Below are 21,930 nucleotides of genomic sequence, written 5' to 3'. Positions count from 1 at the left end.
GCCAAGAGACAGAGCTCCATTCTCAAGGATTAATCTTTGCAAGGGAGGAAGTTAACTTTATGCAGATGCAAGAACCAGCCCTTTTGATTAAGTTAAAATAACTGGAGAGGCCTAGACCAGTACAGGCCCCCCGCATCCTCTCCACTCAGGCGTTTTGAATCCAGATCCAGATCCAAGTGTTGCAAATGACTCCAATGGGCAAAACCAAAAAGCCAGCTCTACACAGCAGTACTTGTGGGGAAAGAACAAAATCCAGCTCCTCATTACGTGTCTTGTGTCCAAGCCTCTCAAGCGCCAACCTGAAATTTCAAAGTTTGAAAAAATTCGTTTAACTCCTGCTTTCGTTATTTTAGTCTCTGCACTTCCTGGCTCTGGACAGGCCACAAGTACTAGAAGAACATGAGAAAGGGCCCTATTCTTGCCAGATTTCCAGCCAAGTTCTGCCAACGCAAGAGATTAAGAGACGCAAATGAATGGAGAACATTATGAAGTTCTCGTAGGTTGCGTTTCCACTTCCAGGAAATTCAGCATGCCAGGGCTAGGAGCAATGCTGCTTTTAGCTGTAGTAGCAACAAGCAGGATCGTTTGGGTTAGTGAGAGCCTGGCTTAGGGGCAGACATGAAATTAGCTTTGTTGGCTCATCTTAGTACTGCAAGATCACCCCACACCATTCAGAACAAATGGCGAGAGAGATTCCATGAGGCTGGGGCTGGAACAGCGAATGTCCTACTGAAGGCTGGGATTTGAGGGACACTCCCAAAGCACATACCGACAGCTCACCAAACTGCAGCCAGTCTTCAGCTCCCACAGGACTCTCCGTGCGATCCAATGCTCTTAAATTGTCTGTCTGAATTGGTTGCTTAGAGAATGAGGAACAGGAAAAAGTCTTGCAGGAACACTGGGTTAGCTGCCTGGCTGAAACACCTACTCAATGGCTTAGAGTTGGCATCCTTTGGAGGTCCTTAGCCACAATGCCAGTGATGGGTTGTGTGGTTTTTTTTTTTTGTTTGTTTGTTTTTTTTAAAGTTCCTTTGCTCCATCTGGTGGTTAGAAAGTTTTAAACTTTGCTGAACGGCTCACAAGCAGCTTCTTCCTACGAGTGAGACGTTAACTAAGCAGCTTTAAAACCACCAACATTCTGACCAGTCACATGCTAGCAAAACTACAGAGAGGCTATTCGAATAGCTCACCCCAAAGACTCACTTGTGTCCACGACTCCTGCGAGGTAGACAGAGGTGAACGCACGCTTTGAAAGGTGAGAATACGAGGGGGGAGCAAAGGATGTCAGGACACCATTGAGCATCCTTATTAAGTGTGGGACAAGGGAGTGACAAAGGCCTAAAAGGCCATGAGATGGAATTTCTATTCATGTGTTTGCCCAGCCCCTAGCACTGTGGGGTCCTAGTATTGCACTAGCACTTAAGAGCCTGTCATGGACAATAGAATCCCATGTGAAAGAGCCATGGGCTGCTCTGAGCAGGTTGGTGAGACAAGGCGGCTCTGTAAGACGACAGCGGCTGCAAAACAAATCTGTCACGGAGTCACGAATCCAGCAGTTCCCACCACTCAGTCCCTCTGTCTTCCCCACAGTGTCTCTCCATGCACCCCAACCAACCCTTCGGCTTCCTCTGGGCTCCCTGCCCACTCGTGCATGGCTGAGCAGGGGTGGCCAGCAAACATGGCTGTCTGAACTGCAGCTGACAAACTTTTAAGCGATACAGACACCTGCCCAAAGGGGCGTCAGACACCTCAGAAGATCCCATAGTCCTGTGTGCTGCACAGAGGATCACTAAATGGGCAATGGAGGCTTCCACCTTAGCAGAGAGGCCAAGGGCTGGATGGACCCTGGAGGCCAGCGTACCTTCTCATTCCACAACGGCAGCCCTCTCAGGCCAGGTGCCAAGCAGGTTGGTGGGTCAGTGACATGGTCTATGCTCTGCCAGTTCAGTGGTGTAGACAGAAGCTCTCTTCAGGGCTATCAATCCAGCACCTTTCCCTCAGTAACAAATTCACACAAACCAGCTTGAGCAAGAACAGCTATTGCTATCAGCAAGAGGAGCCCAAACCTTTGCTAGGCCTTTACCCAGAAACAGACACTTCTTTATCAAAAGACACAGCACTGCCTGGACACAGCCCACGGATCACATTGCTTTAGACAGAGCAGGGACAGGGAGCCGTCAGCACAGTTACTGTGCTAAAGGAGACCTGCTGCTTCAGAGGAGTTTCCTAGTTGCAAATGCAGCACTCTGAGGGGAGACAGTGGTACATCCACATGGAAGCAACAGACACCCGCCCTTCAAGGACAGGGAAACGCTGACATTTAGGAGACAATTTAAGCCTTAGAGAGCAGCGTCTGTAGGATCAGAGTGACTAAAGAACAGACGTCTACAGCTTGATGCAGAGAGGCTGAATGATCTGGTCTGCTCCTTGCTCAGTTCAGGGAGCAAGAAGCGATTTCTCCAACACCAGCACCGTGAACTCACCTGGCCTACACTATGCAGGCAGCTTACACCAAGCTAAATTATGTCAGTGTACACGCTACAGCCTCATCCCGCTGAAGTAAGTGCCCTAACTCCAGCTCCACGAGCGGCGTAGGGCTTATGTCAGCGTAGCTAAGGAGATGCAGTGTCTGTGTAGACACTGCATTACGGACATGGGCAGTCTTGTCAATTTCAGGCTCTGCTCACTCCCCGCACTGCCCCCTTCCGACAGAGGAGGAAGGCTTACCCCACCGACAGGAGGAGGGTAGCTGGGACATGCACCACTGCAGTAAACAACACAGGTCGACTTACAACTGTCGTATGGTCATGTCTCAGCCTGTACTCTGACCCCCCCCCCCCCCAAAAAATGAAGCTGCACTGTGTTCTGATTCATAACCCCCTCTCCCCTGCCCATGGAGTAATGGGAAATCTCACAGCCAGTACTTAATCATCTGTTTGGCAACAGAAAAAGGAATTCAACCCACTCCCCTGTAGCACTCCCCAACTAAACAGGGTTACCCCCAAGGGGCAGACCTATCCAGCAAGGAAGTGCTGTTCTGAAAGAGGCCCTTCTCTTGGTTAAAGCCACACATCTGAAGCCCAGCTAACAAGGTTTAAAAAGCCAGGGTAGGAACAGAGACTGGAAGATGAAGGCAGCCTGACACAGCCCCTACCTTCACCCAGGGACCAGACAAGGCGGTACTAAGCAATGGCACATTAGCCTCAACCCAAGCTCCCTCCACCTCGGCACTAGAGTGCACAGACAGAGGGGATTCCTGCCACATCCTGCCCCTGGGACACCTTCCCCTGTTGCTGTTTGCCAGAGACCACACAATCACGCGTCTTTCTGCCAGGCCCAAGCTCGCCTTTCAGGATTATACAACACGAGCTAATTAAATGATGGCTTTATTTTGGACCTGGGCAGGGTGACAAGGCAAAATATAGCCCATAAGAGGCCTGTGTCGCCTTTGAAGAGCTGCCAGGGTTATTTTTTACCTAGATGCATCATGAAGAATTGGAGAGGATAAAAATAAATAAACACTGCTATATTTACAATTTAATCAGTGGCAGGGCTGGTTACACATTAGGGAGGAGACTAATATTTAGGGAAGCGGGCAAGGACAACAGCAGATCTGGCAACTGCCATACATGGAATGGCCACTGATTGGATCGGTTGGAAGTCGTTATTACTCCCTCCCCTGCCCCCCCTCCGGTCTCTTTCACACCCTGACACCATAACATCCTGTTGTCACTCCCCAGCCTCTTTGCTTGGGTCCTCTTCCCCCGTTCCATTGACTCTTCCCAGTAGGAGGCGCTGCACTAATTTTGCACAGCCACATATGCCAATCAAGACCACCACCACCAGTCATGCCTATTAAACGACTGCTGAAGGAGGGGATACGTCCTCCATTATAGCTCTTTGAAGAATATGCAACACAGGCTCCCCATCAGAACTACCTTGAAACTAGAGAGCTTTCAGTTTATTAAAGAACCATCTGTGGTTAGCCCAGCTCAAAGGTACTGACAACTCCATGCCTGATCCACATCCTCCCACCTGCCCAATCCACAGAGGGCAGGCAGATGTTCCAGCCCAAGCTAGGCAGATCTGGCTCTTGAGCCCAAGCTGAAGCAGCTTGTTCCTTTCCTCCGATGGCCCCCAGTGTGATTTCCCCCCCATATGGGTGGCCAGCTCACATGTACTCAGCAACCATGGAACAGGCCCTGACCAGAATCATGAATGAATTCGTTCAGGGGTTTGTTTTTTTGGTCTATCTCCTGGTTTCTGAGCCCCGCAGACTCACAGGGATTCTACTAGACTTAGTTCACTGGATCCAAGTGCCTCGGGGTGGGGGGGGGGAGAGAAGGAGGAGGAGATGTTGCAGCACTGGGTGTGACACAGGAAACAAAACACAAGCCAACAGTTAGACTGTGCTCCTATAGTAACTCTGCCCATCGATTGCAATGGAAGAAGGCCCAGAGCCATGAATTTGGAGCTGGTGTCCAGGCTGCAGCTCCTACCCCTGAGGAGGGAGGTTGTTTACCTCCCAAATCAGGGAATATACAGAATCCTATTGGAATAGGGACTTCCTGGGAAATGTTTAACGTGAAGGGAACAGGGTTGGGGGTTTTTTTTGAGGGGGGAATTCCCCCTTATCTGAACCCCTCATTGCTCAGTTTCCAGCCACCTCTCACCACACCCTTGCCTCTGGCTTCTAAGCAGCAAGTCTCCAGCCTCACTCTCCCCTTTTCACTCTAACAGGAGGCAGATTTCTTGTTTAGCATCTGTTTGTCAAGGCTGCTAGGAGGGAGAGGGACACCTTTTTAGATCTAGCTGCTCTGGTGCTGGCTATAGACAGCCTGAATTTATTTAAGCGCAGGCTCTTATGTAAAGCGGAGGAGATTAGTATGCAGCTAGTTACAGAGTGACACAATCCCCATTTAATAGCCAGAGAATTTCGACAGGTCGGAGATGGGGATGATTTCCATACCTTGTTATTATCATACAGCCATAGCCGGCTCTGATTCAGCTGGGGGAAGGAAGAGAATGGATTTAAGAGGGACTTCATGCAATTGCTAGGATGGAACTCCCCCGTCTCCTCCCCCAGCTCTTGTAAAGCCACAAAAAGGAGGGGGATCATGCTACTCTGGGCCCATCTGGGCTGTTCTTTGCTAGAAGATGGAGAAAATGCCTTCTGTCCTGATACTGAGACATCAGAGCCAAACTCTGCTCCAGGATCCTTGCTATAAGCAGCAGACTAGCCCACAATGTTGAAAGGGTTTAAGGCCAGCCACAAGGGGGTAGGTAACAATCCCAAAGCGTAGCCCTTAGCACAGTGGGGTCCTGGTCTCTGACTAGGACTCCAAGGCACTACGGTAACAAATTATAGCAGCCAACGTGGCAGCTCCACTTCAATTGGCCTAGCATAAGGTTCTACGTGCCATAAGGCCACATCCCTAGGTGGGTGGTTGGTACTGGGGATTGAACCCAGGGCTTCAGGATTTAAAAGCATGATCCTGTAAGCCAGCCATTGGAGGGGAACAGAGCTACATTGTGGTTACAGGCAGAAAGCTGAGGCCATTCCTCCCCCACCCCTTTTCCTGAGAAGGGAAACATCACCGACAAACTGCCCCCCCCCCCCGTGCCCAGGCTGGCAAGTTTTCCCCATGGCCTTTTGGGAAAGCTGGTCTCAACAACCAGCAACTGCATGTAGAGCGGGCTATTGTGTGGCACTGCCCTTCATGGGGGGGGAGGGGGCAGAGAAAACCAGAACGGCAAGGTGCGCGAGAGCGAGACACCCGGTACTTCTGGAGCAGGAGGAAGAGAATTCCATGGGAAGTTCTGACGGGGTGGGGGGATGCATCATGACCACAGGGAAGCGCTAAGTAGCTACAGGCTTGCTGTAATTAAAGGGCTATGCTGCCATTTCCAAAGGGGCTGTGCACCCACAGCCACCCCCTTCCAGCCACCCAGGGTGCCGGCTGAGGGTTACACTCACATCCTTCCCTAAAAGCTGTGAGCAGATGTGCCCACCCTTCCTCCCAAAGTCAGCAGGCAGTCACAGGTGCACGCATTCGTTTTTCCTGGGGGGGGTGGGGGGAAGAGAAGACAGACACATGAAGCGCAGGCTGGGAACCGCACCCTGACCATCTCTTCCTGCACAGGAAGCTTTGGAGCAGATGCTTGCTAAGAGATGGGCCCTTACCTGATATATCAGGTCAGTTACTGCCACCAGCAGCTTGTCTAGAGAACCCTGCTGGTGTTTTCCACCCCCACAGCTGCTTTCAACCCAAAAAACCTTCAACAAGACGGATTAAGTTCATTGCTCCTGGCTGCAGCAAGCTGGCCAGCACCAGCCGCCCCGCGGGGGCTGCCTCGGCTGCCGTGATTCACCCGGGTGCACACGTCTGGCAGGAGTTACAAACTAGCATCTCAGCCAAGGCCAGGAACAGCAGCCACACCAGGTGACCTCGCAATCCATTTTCCAAGGTGTCTGCTGTTCCCAGCGTGAAGCTGTAACAGACGGGGGCCAGGGAAGTTAATCTGTATCTCAAGCACGCAAGCAAATAAATATAACACATCTCAAAAGAAACAGACGCTTTTGCTGACCTTTACTTTGCATTACACACCTGGGGCCAAATGGTGGAGGGCTGTATGGAACAGATGGACTTGAGTTTAGATCCTCACCTCTAAAGGGATCAGCGCTCCAATCACAGAGTAACCGTCTGTTAAAGGAAAACTAGATTCCCGACTCCCCCTCCCCCAACGATGTCAATGTTTAAGAGACCAGACAGCAAACAAATGGAAAACATTTGGAAATCGTTCTAATGCTGCATGTCAAGAATCAGAAGAGTAAAAAGGTGGAGGGGAAGAGGGAGCTGCATATTTCATCCGTCCACACATTTATGGACAGTAATCGAAGTACCCGTTCCAGCAATCAGCAGAGCAAAACTCCAGGATCCAGCTGTTCTTGGTCATCCCCTAAATTCTGAAGGGGAAGTTTGGATTAGCAATAGATGAAACCACTGGAGGGGTTGGGGGGCATCCCACTGCTAGGCAGCATAGGATTAGTGCATCATCATTCTTACTGACCCTCTTTAAATGGGATCACACCTTTTCATTACCATGGATAGGAAAGAAGAGAGACCAGCTTCTGCAGAGGAAAGGGAGCAAAACGGGTACAGACTTTGGGAGATTTTCACCCCAGAATATCTAGGGCAAGGCTGGAATGGGTGAGACTTGTGCAGTTTCCAGCGTACTTCCTGATTTTTAAACGGCAGAAAAAACTGACAATTTTCTGCCCCTCCCACCCCCAAACAACAAGGGAATTTTCAAAGCACAGCCAAGAAGTCAGCAGCTGCCACTAGCGAGGGTTCTCCTACACAGCGGGCCCAATCCTTGCTTCCAGCAAAGCCAGTGAGAGTTTTGCCAGCAATTTTAATAGAAGCAGGATTATAGCCACAGCCTTCCCCCAAAGCCCTCTTCATTTTAACATCAGGCTTGCTGAAGCTTTCTATGGTTTCTCCCTTCCACTGCAAGGGTCCTTGGATGGAGCAGGGACTAAGCTAGTTTACAGCAAGCTCCCAAGAGCCAGCAGCACTATGAAATAGTTTTGCTATTCCAGCAGATCTCTGCTTTTCCACCCCATGGGAAGTCGGGCGACCGAAAGCAGGAGACGACATTAAATCTTTCTTCCAAATATGTCCCTCAGTCACTGTGGTCAGACAAAGTGCAGGTCTTTGGAGAGCACCATAGATATCAACGGCAGTTTGAGCAGTTTGCAAAAAAAAAACAACAAAAAAACCCACGCATCTATACAGGAAGAGCCCAGTTCCTGATTTCCAGTTTGGTTTAATAAGAAGAATTTCCTTCTTCCCTCCAGACTCATGCAGGAAACCTGCAAACAGGCCAGCTCCATAATCTGATTAGCTTCCATCCCACGCACATTTCCTGAAACACAAATGATTTGCGGGAGTTACTTTCCATTCTGACCCCTGCCCACAAAAGGTAGGGAGTGCAATTCCAGCCAGGGGATCAGTCTTGGGTTCAAGAGAGCAACAAGCAACTGAAAGGAGGATGCAGTTATCTGATTCATGCCTAGGACGATTGCACCCTACTGGCACTTCCCCCTCACGCCCCCAGTAGGACAGGGACCGATTTTTGGATAGTAGCTACCGACTCAGACTGCCAGGCCCTCAGGGCAGGGATGGTGTCCGAGTAGGACCAAGCACAGTGTTTATAATGTGCAGTGAGCCATTTAGAGAGGCTAAGACAAGCAAAGGCAGGGCATGTGCTTAGACACAAGCTGTATTTCAAGGGTAGCGGTGCAGCCTGAGTGGTAAGGTAAGAAAAGAAGAGCCACAGAGAATTTTGCAGGTACTTCTATGATGTTCATCACTCCAGCACCCACATGACTCAACGCCCACGTGAGGAAGGGAAGTGCTATCTCTCCATCTTGCAGATGAAGCAAGAGAGACAGAGGGGAAGTGACTTGCCCAGGTCACATAATGAGTCAGCAGCAGAGCCGGAACCAGGTCTCCCAGCTCTCAGGCCGTGCCCTCCTTACCAGGCTGCCCTGAACCAAAAAAAGAAAGAGGTTCCTGGTTCACAAAGGAGCTGGCTGGCACTGGCCAGGCCATGGCTCAGCGGGTGCAAAGAAGAGAGCTTGAGAGGTCAGCGAGAGTCGAGGCCTTCATCGGGGATGGAAGAGCACCAGACGGTTACAGAAAGCCAGCAGGATCCAGGCTCACCACTTGCAGTGCATTAAGGGCCTCAAGCTGAGGCCAATACATAGCGGTCACCACTGAAGACACTGCTGCTTAAAACGAGGGGAGAGCTCAGCCCCCACCCCTCCCCCTGCTCGGGAGAGGAATCAGCTGGGGAGATACCCACTGGGTGGAAACAGATGCTAGATGCCAGCTTTTTAATAGCTATCACTGTGCAGGAGAGGTCTTATCTCTGTCCCCCCACCACACACACACACCCGGGTTCAAACCCTGCCCGTGAGAAGCTGGGGCAGGTCATTAGACCTGCCATAACACTATTCCTGCCCAAAGGACGGTTATCGGGGGGGGGCAGCTCAGGCTCAGCAGCAGCTCTAATCAACCCCAAATGGGAGGGCACCTGCTCAGCCTTTGCCCAGCAAGCCCCCTCCCCACCTGGGTCTAGCTGCTGCCATATTCTGTGTTTGCAGGGGGTGGGGGGAAATGAAAGTTTGTCCTCTGTTCGCTCCTTTGTTGCTTTATTAGACCACAAAGGGACAAGCTGCTCGGTTTTGCTAGGTTAGAGTAATTGTACTGGAAGGTGCTGGTTCAGTTATTCACAGACTGCCAAAAGAACTGGCAGGGGAGAGCAAGCGAGGGGGACTAAGCTCCTCTTCAGTGCACCGGCAGCTCTTCCAGTTAAACCGCTGCTGCAGACGGCGAGGAATTCTCATTGGCAACTTGCAGGACAGGTACAGCTGCATGGGGGGAAAAACCACGGTCTGGGCCAAGCACATGGTTTCTCTTGCTCTCGGCCTGTGGCTGAAAATGCCCTCACTGATGCACACGCTGGGTTGGGAACCAGCTGTAGAGAAGACGCTGGGTCAGCCGCCAAGAAGAGAGGCAACATGGCTGCTTTGCTGTGATGTTCTCTAGCTGCTACAATACCACAGACTATACAAGCCAGGGGCATCAGGGAGATACAGTGACCTGACCATAGCAAGGGACTCCTTGGTATTGGGACTGACCCCAGATCTAGACCTAGGCAAGCACTGGTCAGGGAAATGCCCGTGTGTGGAAAACAGGACAAGAAGGGTTATTCGGAGGACATCCTAATCAGGCTCTTTCCCCATTGCACCAAACTAAAGCTCTGGTCCTTGACTAGGAGCCTAGAGACACTGCTGCCCTGGGACACACACAGCTGGCAAACAAAAGGGATACACCGTGACATTTTGATTTCAAGGACTTCTTCCCGAGTTCTATCTGTAATATTGTTAATGAGTCTCTGAGGAGGCAAACACATCACAGGTTTTAAAAACTTTCAGCCAGCCCAGAAGTCCCATTACCCCCTCCTGCCAAAGCAGGCCGCTACTGCAAATACTTATGGTTAATATTTACATTCAGATTCAGTTCAGGAAATACGTGTGTTCCCTTCGGTGAAGGAAGGGGGCAAGAGGGCAGGGTTTTGGCATTATGTTTCCTATTGCAACAACAGGTCAGGGTTAAAAGCCAAACAGGGAGATTGGCTCTGCAAATGCCTTGAATTGCCATTTTGTAGCTACAACAGCTCAGGTCCCTGGTAACGCCAGATCTTCGGCACATTGTGTAACATAACCGATCACCTCATGGAAGGCATATCAGTGTGGAAAACACACTCAGAAATGGGTCCAATGCTGATTTCTTGGCTGAATGACAGTAGCTTCTGCTTCATACTAGAGCACTTGAAACACTGACGTCTTACCCACCAGTTACAGGTGAGCAGGGCCCTTAAAACGGATCCTTTGTTGCAGGCTGCAAAATGAAAATGGACAAAGCTTTGGATAAAAAAAAGGAAGCAGCCCCGACTTTCACCCACAGTTCAAACTGAACCTTTTGGCTAAACAGAGGCACAAGTTGGAGAGTCCAGGACAGATCTGGATTCTGAACCCCCCCAAGCTCAGGATTGTTTGGATTGAGGGTTTTGGGTTCAGCCCATCATCAAATTGGAAGCATTCCACAAACTTCAGATCCATATTTTGAACTTTGTTCAAACTCCTGCCTTTTATTGGAGTCCCTCCTCCTGCCCCCCCACCCCGCCAAGTTCTGATAATTTTCTCCCTTCATATTTCATTGTTGGATGTGCCACGTTGGAAGATTTTCTGCCAAGATTTCCAGTACATTTCTTTTTAAGTCCAAGAGATGTGACAAAGCTTGAAGTATTACAAACATTGAAACTTTGCCTTTGGCCCTTCGCTAGTTGGGAAGCATGAAGCAAGGCCGCCTGGAGAGTGTGGCCATCCAGTCTCACACGGTTAACGTGGGGCACCTATATGCGTATTCCAGCTTTAAGCCTTCTACACAGCGCAAGACCTGTTCTCAACACACTTTGCAGCAAATCAACTAGGGCGGGTTGTTTGGAAGACTATACATTTTATATTACAGCAAAAATATATTTGCTGGAATGCTGAATGGCAACAACGTACAAGGAGAGAGAAACTGGGGGAAGAGATTTTTCCAGAGACCTTTGGGGATTTAATGTATGCTCCCAATTCCCAGTCTTTGAAAATCCCAGCACAAGTTGTCTTATTTAAAATACCCACCCACCTTGAAGGTCCCTGTAATGGTCCAGACTACAGAGGTGCACTGCATACGAGCATTGATTTCTTCCGGGGAAGTTGGGTCATTAATTCCCTAATTGCTGGCAGTTCTGCCGATACAATGGCTATTAAGAGACTCCACAGCTTAATGTTTATTCTACATTTTCATGTACCAAGGCCAGTTTCAGGGTCAAACCCTGGCCCTACTGAAGCAAATGGCAAAGTTCCCATTGACTTCAATGGGGCCAGAATTTCAGCCTTAAATTTGCTGTAAGCTCACTTCTAGATGCTTGCCAAGCTGCAAATTTAACTCACTCACTCCTTGGAATAAAATGACTACAAACCCTGATTTTTGGCATTGGGGCCTGCCTGAAAGAAGGGAGCCCAAAACCTAAAAGCCAAAAGTGAGGTAGCATCTACACAGGCTGCTTCAGCAGGATTTCTCAAAATGTGGCCACTCTGGCTGCATGCAGCCACCAGGGGCTTTTCTTGTGGCCATGGCGTCCTGGGCTGTGATAGGCGAGAGGAGGAAGAAGCAGTCCCTCCCTGTTGCTCCTGGATGCACCACCTTGCGGTTGGTTGCTGGAGCTACCAGCAGGGGTTGGACTCTGCCTGCCTGGGGCACAATGCTGGAGGAGCAGACAGATAGCGAGTTCCCCACCTTCCCAGGGGCAGTGGGGCTCAGGCTTTGGGCTTCAGCCCTGGGGTGGCAGGGCAGCAGGCTCTGGTTGGGCCAGAACTCAAGTCCCACTGTGACTTGGGTTCACGCCTGGTCATTCTGGAAGCAGCTCAAGGCAGACTTGAGTCAGAAGGTCTGTGTGGGGCACTATAGACATGCTAGCACAGCGGAGACACCCAGGCCCAGCAACTATAAACCCAAGTGTCCAAGGCAGAGTCCACTCAAGTGCAGGTGTGCAAACACCCCAAGTCTACAAGCCTGGATCTCACAGACGCAAGTTTACAATGCGCTACAGACTTACCCTTAGAACAGTGGTTCTTAACCTGGAGTGACCATGGAGGATAGGTCCATCAACAGCTATTAGCTGAGATGATCAGGGATGCAACTCCATGCTTTAGGTGTCCCTAAAGCTCCGATTGCCAGAGGCTGGGACTGTATAATAGGATGGACCATCCAAATTGCCCTGTTCTGTTCATTCCTGCCGAAGGATCTGGCACAGACCACTGTTAGAAGACAGGGTACTAGGCTAGATGGACCATTGGTCTGACTCAGTAAGGCCATCCTTATGTTCTTTGCACACTAGTCATAAGACCCTTCATTTTTGGTTTAAATTGACTTACCAAAAAATTCCCAGGTTTTACAAAAAGTATTCCTCAGTATTTTCTGTTTTTTTGTATCGTTCAGATATAAAGAAAACCTTGTTTTATTAGGAAAATACAAAACATTGCATGAGATGTATTATGATAATGCATTAGTCTGTGTGTATATGCAAAGCTGCCTGTTGAAGTAAGGCTCTGTATTAGTCTAAAAGATACACACAACAAACAAATGGGCACGCCTGCAAGCTCTGAAGTGTGTGCGCATCTGAACATACTGATGAATCTCACACCCGCCACATACACATTTCAAGCTGTAGCAGAGAACAATTTAAAGATTTGACACACTAAAATGGGAAGAAAGTGAAAATCTTTATCAGAATATGTTTCAGAACAAGTATTCAGAAGTTTACAAACAAAAACAAGAGAAAAGGACAAAATTGAGTGTATGCGCTGTAAATATTTATAGGCTAATAGTTCTAAGTCTACAACTGTTTATTCAAATCAAAAGTTTTATTTGGGGATTAGAGATGTATTTTTTTCTTAAACTCAGAGGTGGTGTTGTGTTTTGAGTTCTGTTTTAGTTCTACAGCAAGCCAAAGTAATGCTTTGAATTCTGTTCATCAATCTACTGATTACATCCCTCCCACTTTTCCGTCCACCAAAATAAACCCTGATATTTACCCAGAAAAATTATCAGGTTTTTGCATTGATTTTCACCTGTTTTTGTTGTGGTGGTAACAAACACTGATAAATTCCCAGGAAAAATTAAATAAAAAACTGAAAACAAAGGGCCCTAACTATTCATGAGATGTCATGATGGTGAAAAGATACAACTTGGTTCAAAACAGAACGAGTTAAGTTCATGGAGGACAGATCAATCAACCGCTATTAGCCAAGATGGTCAGGTATGCAACCACACGTTCAGGGTGACCCTAAGCCCGATTGCTAGAAGTCAGGAAGGGAAGACAGGGATGGATCACAAAAAAAGGGCAAAATTGAAATGAAATGTTTTGTTTGATACAAACTGAAAAAGACAGCTTTCTTGTTCTGGAAAATTTGAGATTGACTTTGTCTAGATTTGGGACAAAACATTTTTTCATTCATGCAAAAAGTCTCTGGGGGTGGGGGTGGAGGGGGGAGAAAGAGGGAGAGAGACCGTTTCCTCCACCCCTTCTTTCTTCCTAAACCCAAGTCCCAGTGAACTGATGGAAGTTAAAGCTTTGCCCTGCACATATCTGGGTTGTGCAGGAGCAACAGTACGCGTGCTGTGTGTCTCATTTCTAGGAACAGGATGCAGGGCACACAGGAGCTAGTAGCAGCCGGTCATGGCTGGGAGGCAAGATTTATCCATTCAGATCTCTACATCCCAGCAAAAAGACCTCTAATCTCACCGGAGTGGACTTAAGCACGAGGCTGGGGGAGCTATTCCTAGACGCCCGACTTCTCGGCAAGCCAGCTGGGGTGTTTCAGCAGAATCCTGCTGCTTGCTCTCTCTAACCTTGCAGATTTCAGTGTTTTTTGGACAGTCAAAGCCTTGAGGCCTGAATGGGAGCAGATGCTATTAAAGGGTGAATAAATGGATGGAAGGAAAAAGTGACCATTCTTTCATCAGGCTGCCTTTGAGAACCAATACAACAAAGCTTTGGCAGAAGACTAAAGTTAGGAGCCAGGGACAGCTTTGTGTTACAGTTTTAAGACAACAAACCCATTTCCCCTCTAGCGCAGAGCTGTGAACACTTCTGAATTTACACACACACACACACACACACACACACACACACACACACACCCCTTTATACAGCCTCCACTGCTCCTAGTATCCAAGTGCCTTCAAGAAGCGTAATGAGGCAGTGAGATTAGCATCTGTCACCTGCAGTTCTCTGGGGGGGAGGGGGAGAAGCAGGAAGGGGAGTATTTAATTTTAATGTGATTTGATTAAATATAAGTATATGTGCAATAAGAGAAGGAACTTATTTCCCACCCTGAAGCTACGCCTTCCTTTAAAGGAAGAGCAGTTTTAGCACGTAGCGTTATCTTCCCAAAACAGATACACACAAGCAGGTGTGTCAAATGCAGACTACCAGCATTGCTAGTCCCAATGCTGAATTCAGCTCTGCCCCCTCTATGCCATTGTTCCTCCCCCTGCCACACACTTCATGGCAGATCATTTGTTCCAGTTGCGTATGGGGGCAGAGAATTGCACAAATAAAGGGCTTAATTGTCCAGCTCTCATTGTCCCATTCTGTGCCTAGGGAAAGCAAGATTCAGCCCTTTAAAAAAAGTCAATTCTTTGTAACAAAGCTGTCCAAAGATGCACTTTCCTTTCCCCTCCTTTTTAAAAATAATTTGGACAGATAATACCACTGTTCATTTTAAAGCATTTTTCAATCAATTTAATTTTCACACTTGTGCAGAATTCTGGGTTTTAAGGATTTTTTGTAATTTTCATAAATTTAAATATCCACAGGTGTACAAAATTATGGGGTGGGGGGCTTGGATCAGACCATTATGTAATCCAGTAGAGGCACCAAGATTCAAAAGAGAATTAAAGCTTTAACACAAAATGTCACTTTCACACATCAATATATACCACGCAAATATCCTTAAATCAAATTCTAATAAGTTCTCAAGCAGTGTTTTTCTTACTTTGCCTGGCTGTTAATTTCCAACATTAGTAGAAATATTCTTCAGTTTGTGAAATTCACGTGACCCGACAAATCTCATCCTTCCAAGCCTAGTTACGTATTGAAAGCTGTAAGCTCATCGGAGCAGAGAACTTGCTCTCTAGTTTGTAGACCAGGTGCCCTGTCTAATGGCCAATCAGATACGATTTCCATCAGCTCATTTTAGGACCGGCCACATGCGGAAGCCATCTCCTAATCTTTGAAGGAAAGGTCCGGGTCAATTCACAGCTTGCACCCTCTTTCCATCACCCAGCACCTGAAGCCCCATCCCCAACACATGAGACTGCTGACCCAGAGTTTCAAGTGGAAAGAGCCAAAAATAGCTGCCATATTACTGAGCACAGAACCTTCTTATTTCAGCAAGGCCACAAGCCGCCGGCAACAGAGCCCAACAACAAATGCATCCGAAGCAGGCTCAGTTCATGTAAGGGGGTCACCACCTCCTAGCTTTCAGCCTAGGGGCAAGGTAACAACGCAGCACGCAACAGGTTCATGACATCAGGCAGAGCCTATTTTGAAGCATTAAATATGCACACAGTGAAGCAAATATCAGGGGATCTGGTCTTGCCTTCCACTAGGACAGGAGACTACCCCCGAGGGTTTAAAGCCAAGTCTGTGTCTCTCTCACACACACACCCACCCACCCTGTGCCTGGAGTGATGACCCACAGTTACACTCCTGTTCACACTTACCTCCATCATTGTAAGCTGGCAATCACCTCACTGCAATGCAGAGGGTAGAGATAGCCACAGAGGTGGCACTCGAAGCAGCAGATCAGCAGATCAGCACCCCTCAGCCTGGGCAGGCACCCCACTGGAGTATCACTTGATGGAGAACCCCCCTCCCCTCGCAGTAGCCTCTAATAGTAGGCTAGGAAGACAGAGTCCTGCACTCACTTGCAAACACTCCACACTGCCATCTGTTGAGAATGCAGCCCGGAAGCCTATTCATTCCAGAGCACCTCTGAGCGCCACGGGCTGCCGTGCAAGTCTGAAATATGCACGAACAAGAAAGCAGGTGCACGGTGTGAGAAAACACTTTGCAGCTATTGCCCTTTGCACCTACACATCTCAATGAGTTTCTGTAGGCATTCACAATACTGCTTGCACTCTTGCTAAGCAGGTGTGACAGCCACTGTCTTCGAAGACACTGGGGATTGAACTAGGGACGTCCAACGCTAAACATGCAAGTGTTTACAGCCTGAACCAAAGAGCCAGGCTCTGCAGCTGCGGCCTGAAACAGAACCACATCATCTCTGGATCGGGCACAGAGGAAGATGCAGGAATGGGTACAAATGGTGTCCCTAGCCCCTGTTTGCCAGAAGCTAGGAATAAGCGACAGGAGATGGATCGCTTGAGGATTCCCTGTTCTGTTCATTCCCTCTGGGGTACCTGGCACTGGCCACTGTCGGAAGACAGGATACTGGGCTAGATGGACCCTTGGTCTGACCCAGTAGGACCATTCTTATGTTCATAAGACATACCAAGCCGGTGGGTTACACTGGCACTAGGACAAATTCTTATCTAGTGTAAACCTTCACAGCTCCATTGACTTCACTGAAGTTCCGCATCTGTTATGAGTCACGTCACTACACTGAAGTCAATAACGCTGGGAGAATTTACACCAGATGAGGATCTGGCCCATTATCTCTATTTTGCAGACAGAGAAGCCGAGGCAGAGAGAGCTTAAGGCAACTGGCTCAAGCTCACAGAGCGCTGGGGCCAGAACTGAAAATAAAACCCAAGTGTCTAAACGCCCACTCTTCTGCTCTAACTCCGTTGCCCATCAGCAGACGTGTGCTTCAAAACTGACCAAGCCACCCACCAGTTTAGTGCCGTGCCTCTATTTTTTTACTTCCCCCATTATACTTTGGGTCAAACATTCATGTGACTCTCCTTGAAGGAAAGTATCCAAGGCAAACTTCAAATGTTTTGCTTTAAGAAAAAAATGTTAAGATCCCAAATCATGAACAAATACTTACTCCCCAGAAATATTTGGAGTGAAGTGAAAACAGATTCCTTTGATTACCACCCAAGTCCAGAGACATTAGTTATATCACTGTAGTTGTCTAGGAGCACCATTTACTGACCAAGATTCCACTGTGCCAGGTGCTGTACAAACATAGAACAAAAAAACCATCCCTGTCCTATAGCTAGCCACATCACACAGTTTAAAATGTCAGTCATTTGTGGTGTTGCTTTCCATCGCCATTTCAACCCTCCCAGCAGAAAGAGAGACCTTCCACCCCATTTTTAATATGAACAAAAGCTTTGAAAGTGACTTTTCCTGACAGACTCCATGGGCGAAGCCACTTGGGGGTATATAGGGCTATGCATGTGTTTTGGTTTCATAGGACCAAAAGAGAAATCCTTTGCAATATCCGTTTGCTCATTTTAAACCCACTGGTCAGGAAGCCAGTTACTAGCAACTTTTAAAAGGTAGGTTAACATCTTTCACCTCCCCTCCTTAACAAAACCCCTGCATAAATAAAGAAAGAGCGAACCCAGGGCTGCTCCAATTCCCTGATGACGCTGCTGCTGTCTGAACCCTGTACTCCTGAAGAGCCCCAGTAAAGGAAATGGGGTTCCCCTACAGGACAGAGGCTTAAGTCAGAAACAATTTTGCAACTGACTGCTTATGACAGAGGCAGATTCAGGCCTTGAGTATTTCGGGAAGACATTCAGAGTCAGCCACCATCTCTCCCTCTCCCCTTTCGGGGAAAAGGGAAAGCTTTGCAAAGTTTGAGAGAAGATACTTTGTCAAGAAAGCCTGAAGCCAAACTGCTCGTTTGTTAGGGTAAGCACAGTTAATCCCGCCTTCGCTGAAAGGCTCAGTGCAACTTTAACTATGGAGCAGCTATGCACATTAAAAGCACTGACATGGAACAGCCTCACGCATTATATCTGGAAATCAGAACTCAGTTTTAACCACATCTGCGTGATGCCCCTAGCCAGTATAATAGGTTTCAATCAAGCCCTATTGATAAAGGACAGCAGACTTTGGAGAAAACTCCGTTTTTCAATGAAAAGAGGAGTTGAGAGGTATGTGACAGCTAGATGATAGTGCCCCATTTGTTTGTTTTGTTTTGAAAGGCTACCTTTTTAATTGCCTTTACCTTGCCAACCAGCAAAAGAACTGCAGCAGAAACCGGCTACTGGGGTCCTTCTTTTCCCTGGCCAAAGCAGCAACATCAACTTACCCCCAGCTTCAAATCCCTGGCTCTACCAACGCCCAGAGGAAAGTGCTTTTCCGAGTTCCTTTCTGGGTACAAGCGTTGGCCAATATCAGCTTAAATGATACTTTGCCCCTTCGGCTTCCTTTAACACAATATGGCCCCAGAGGCTGGCTAGATTATTAACCGTCACGCCAATGCAACAGGCACCAGAGTCCGCTTTGAAAGCGCAAAACAAAAACACAACAACCCACCCCACTAGGCCAAAACTTTCCAAGCCTTCAGGAGCCGCTCTCATGATTTCCTCTATGATACTTATTTGCTGCCTCACTGCGGAAAGGTTTGAGGCTCTTTCTACCAACTCAGCAACTTGTTTAAAAAAAAAAAAAAAAGACACAAAAACAAAACAAAACAAAAAAAAGAAAATCGGGGCCCCGGCGACGGTACCAAACCGAACCAAACGCGGGTCCCTTACGAGCAAGCCAAGAGCGCCCTGCGCGCCCCACATGTGGCGGACCCACGCGAACAAAGCACGAGCCCTGCCCCCACGCCCAGGGCTGCCGGCGAGCCCGTGCCCCGCCGGGGACGGGGCTCAGCGGGGTGCTTCGGCCGGGGCAGGTTCCCAGGAGGGCGCGCACCGCGCACGGGGGGAGCGGGAAGCCGGGCGCGAAGGGATCGCAGCCCCGGGAGAGCTCAGGGGAGGGAGGCGGGTCCGGGGAAGGGGGGGGCGAGGCAGAGCAGCCCGGAGCCGGAGGGAGGGAGGCCAGGGCCCGGCAGGAGGGATCCGAGGCGGCCGCCCGCCGGGCGGCCCTTACCTGCGGGAAGTCATGGCCGGGGCCGGGGCAGGGAGCGCGGCGGGCACCGGCGACACACGGGCAGCTCCGCTCGCTGCAGGCTGCCCGCCGGTGAAGCGCAGCTGCCCAGGTCAGAAAAATGGGGGCGGGGCTCGGATCCCTAGCCACGCCCTCTCCCGGGCCATATATGGACTGGGCGCGCCCCCTGCCCGCATCCCCCAGGCCGCCCATTGGTCAAGGCTGCCAGGCTAGCCCCGCCTCCTCCAGCTGGAAGGTTAAACCACGTGTCAGCGGGGGAAAGCCCTCCCTGTGACGAGGGGGACCCCCGCCCTCTGTCCTCCGCCCCCTCCCTCCCCGCTTGGCAACTGGCACCGCCCATCAACAGAGGCAGGGCGGCCGCTGCGGCTCTTAAAGGGGCAGCGCACGTCCTGGGGAAGGGAAGGCTGAGGCCAGTGGGTTTCAAACCTTTTTTTCTGGGGATCCAGTTGAAGAAAATTGTTGATGCCCAAGACCCAACGGAGCTGGGGCTGAGGGGTTTGGGAAGTGGGAGGGGCTCAGGGCTGCGGCAGGGGGTTGGGGTGCGGGAGGAGATCAGAGCTCTGGGCTGGGGGTGCAGGCTCTGGGGTGGGGCCAGAGAGGAGGGGTTTGAGATGCAGGAAGGTGTTCTGGGTTTGGGGGAGCTCAGGGCTAGGGCAGGGGAGTGGGGGCAGGGCTCTGAGCTGGGGATGAGGGGTTTGGGGTGCAGGAGGGGCTCCAGGTTTGTGGGGGCTCAGAGCTGGGACAGGGGTGTGGGAGGGGGTCAGGGCTCTGGGCTGAGGGGTTTGGGGTGCAGGAGGGGCTCCAGGACACAGACTTGCCTCTGGCGGCTCAGTGGCACAGCCAGGGTGCACCACGGACCGCACTGCATCCTGGAAGCAGCCAGCAGCAGGTCTGGCTCCTAGGTGGTGGCGCACAAGCGGCTTCCCGCGACTCTCGCCCACAGACACCACCTCCCCCAGCTCCCATGGGCCAGGACCCAATGCTCGGGGAGTGCAGAGCTAGTGCTCTGGGTGGGGGCAGCGCACAGAGCCCCATGGCTCCCTGCCTAGAAGCTGGACTGCTGCTGGCTGCTTCCAGGGCATAGCGCGGTGTCGGAAAAGTTAGGCACTAGCCTGCCTTAGCCGGATAGCACTGCCGCCGGGACTTTTAACATCCCAGTTGGTGGTGCTGACCACAGCAAGGCAACCCAGCACCTTACATGTCGCGACCCAGTAGTGGGTTGTGACCCACGGATTGAAAAACACAGGCTTAGGTAGCTGGGCATCAGGTTGGAAAGGCTGAGCCTGGTTGAAGAGGCAGGGCAGGAGCCCAGGGCTGAAGGCTGCACGCCCCACCAAGGGGATCACAGCCTGTGGTCCCGCTACGGCTGGGGCTGGGTCAGGGTGAGGTGGGCCCAGGGACATGGGGATGGAGGGTAGCTCTGTGGCTGTTCCCTGGAGTCCATGGACAGGCCTGCTGGAGTCTGCTCATTGTCCTTGGTCCCCCTACCACAGGATGGTGTGAGCTTTAGTCAGACACCAGGGCAGGTAGCTGCCCTAGTCCGCTGCTGCATAAATAAAATTCCTGGGGCAGGGCGCATGGCGTTTGTCCAAGCAACATCCTGGATTTGGTGCCTGGCCCTCTGGCTCAGTCATTCAAGGCCGTGCTTTGTCCTGTGGCTCCAGCCGCACACGGCAGAAGATCAGAGATCACACGTTGAGATGCCAGTGTGTTGTCTTGTGATAGGCCTTCCTTTAATATAAGCTTTGTCCTATAATTTTCATACAATTGTCCTTTGTGTTCTTGACACGTTTAGGCAGGCACTTGGAGCACAAGTTGACCTGCTGCTCAGGAGGAGAAAGAGACAGACCTGTCCTCTCTGGTCTGCTGCCCACTACAGGTACAATGGCACTTCTTGTTACCCTGTTGCCCCAGAACACAGTTTTCTACTTCCCTCCTCTACACCAGACTGCTGCTTTCCCTGAAGTGTCTGTATCCTTTTCTCTACAGCCACTCTTGCAAGCAGCCCCCCTGAAGTGGGACTACTCACACCACTGAGATAAGTAGGAGGTGGTTCCATATTTAGAAAAGGCTTTGAGATCCTTTTGGATGAACTAATATGTTTAAAGAAAAGCAGTACTTGTGGCACCTTAGAGACTAACAAATTTATTTGAGCATAAGTTTTCGTGAGCTACAGCTCACTTCATCGGATGCATTCAGTGGTAAATACAGTGGGGAGATTTATATACACACACAGAGAACATGAAACAATGGGTTTTATCATACACACTGTAAGGAGAGTGATCACTTAAGATGAGCTAATACTAGCAGGAAGGGCGGGGGGGGAAGGAAGAAAACCTTTTGTGGTGATAATCAAGGTGGGCCATTTCCAGCAGTTGACAAGAACGTCTGAGGAACAGTAGGGGGGGGGAATAACATGGGGAAATAGTTTTACTTTCTGTAATGACCCATCCACTCCCAGTCTCTATTCAAGCCTAAGTTAATTTTATCACTGTATTTTCCACTGAATGCATCCGATGAAGTGAGCTGTAGCTCACGAAAGCTTATGCTCTAATAAATTTGTTAGTCTCTAAGGTGCCACAAGTACTCCTTTTCTTTTTGCGAATACAGACTAACACAGCTGCTACTCTGAAACCTGTTAATATGTTTAAGACATTAATAAAAAAATAAAGCACTGCCTCTATTGAAAAACCAAGGAAATCTTCC

The 21,930-nt window shown here is 49.7% G+C and overlaps 1 protein-coding gene across 3 annotated transcripts in view; it reads right to left on the bottom strand.

Annotated features, from left to right (window-relative positions):
- Positions 1 to 19,342, bottom strand: part of LOC119844931 (tyrosine-protein phosphatase non-receptor type 11-like) — an 84,121-nt gene extending 64,779 nt beyond the window's left edge. The window contains exon 1 of one of the 3 annotated variants that reach the window (XM_038376411.2): positions 19,207 to 19,342. In XM_038376411.2, the coding sequence (XP_038232339.1) occupies positions 19,207 to 19,220 (14 nt within the window). In that variant the 5' untranslated portion in view covers positions 19,221 to 19,342. Of the gene's footprint in view, positions 1 to 1,861; positions 1,885 to 5,848; positions 5,854 to 19,206 lie in introns of those variants that run through there. The other 2 variants (XM_043499767.1, XM_043499768.1) reach the window with 2 other exon arrangements.
- Between the last annotated feature and the right edge of the window lie 2,588 nt (positions 19,343 to 21,930).

This window comes from Dermochelys coriacea, chromosome 18, assembly GCF_009764565.3.
Source record: "Dermochelys coriacea isolate rDerCor1 chromosome 18, rDerCor1.pri.v4, whole genome shotgun sequence".
NCBI classification, from domain to species: Eukaryota; Metazoa; Chordata; order Testudines; family Dermochelyidae; genus Dermochelys; species Dermochelys coriacea.
Note: the sequence above shows the minus strand (reverse complement) of the source record. Positions and strands in the feature narration are given on the sequence as shown.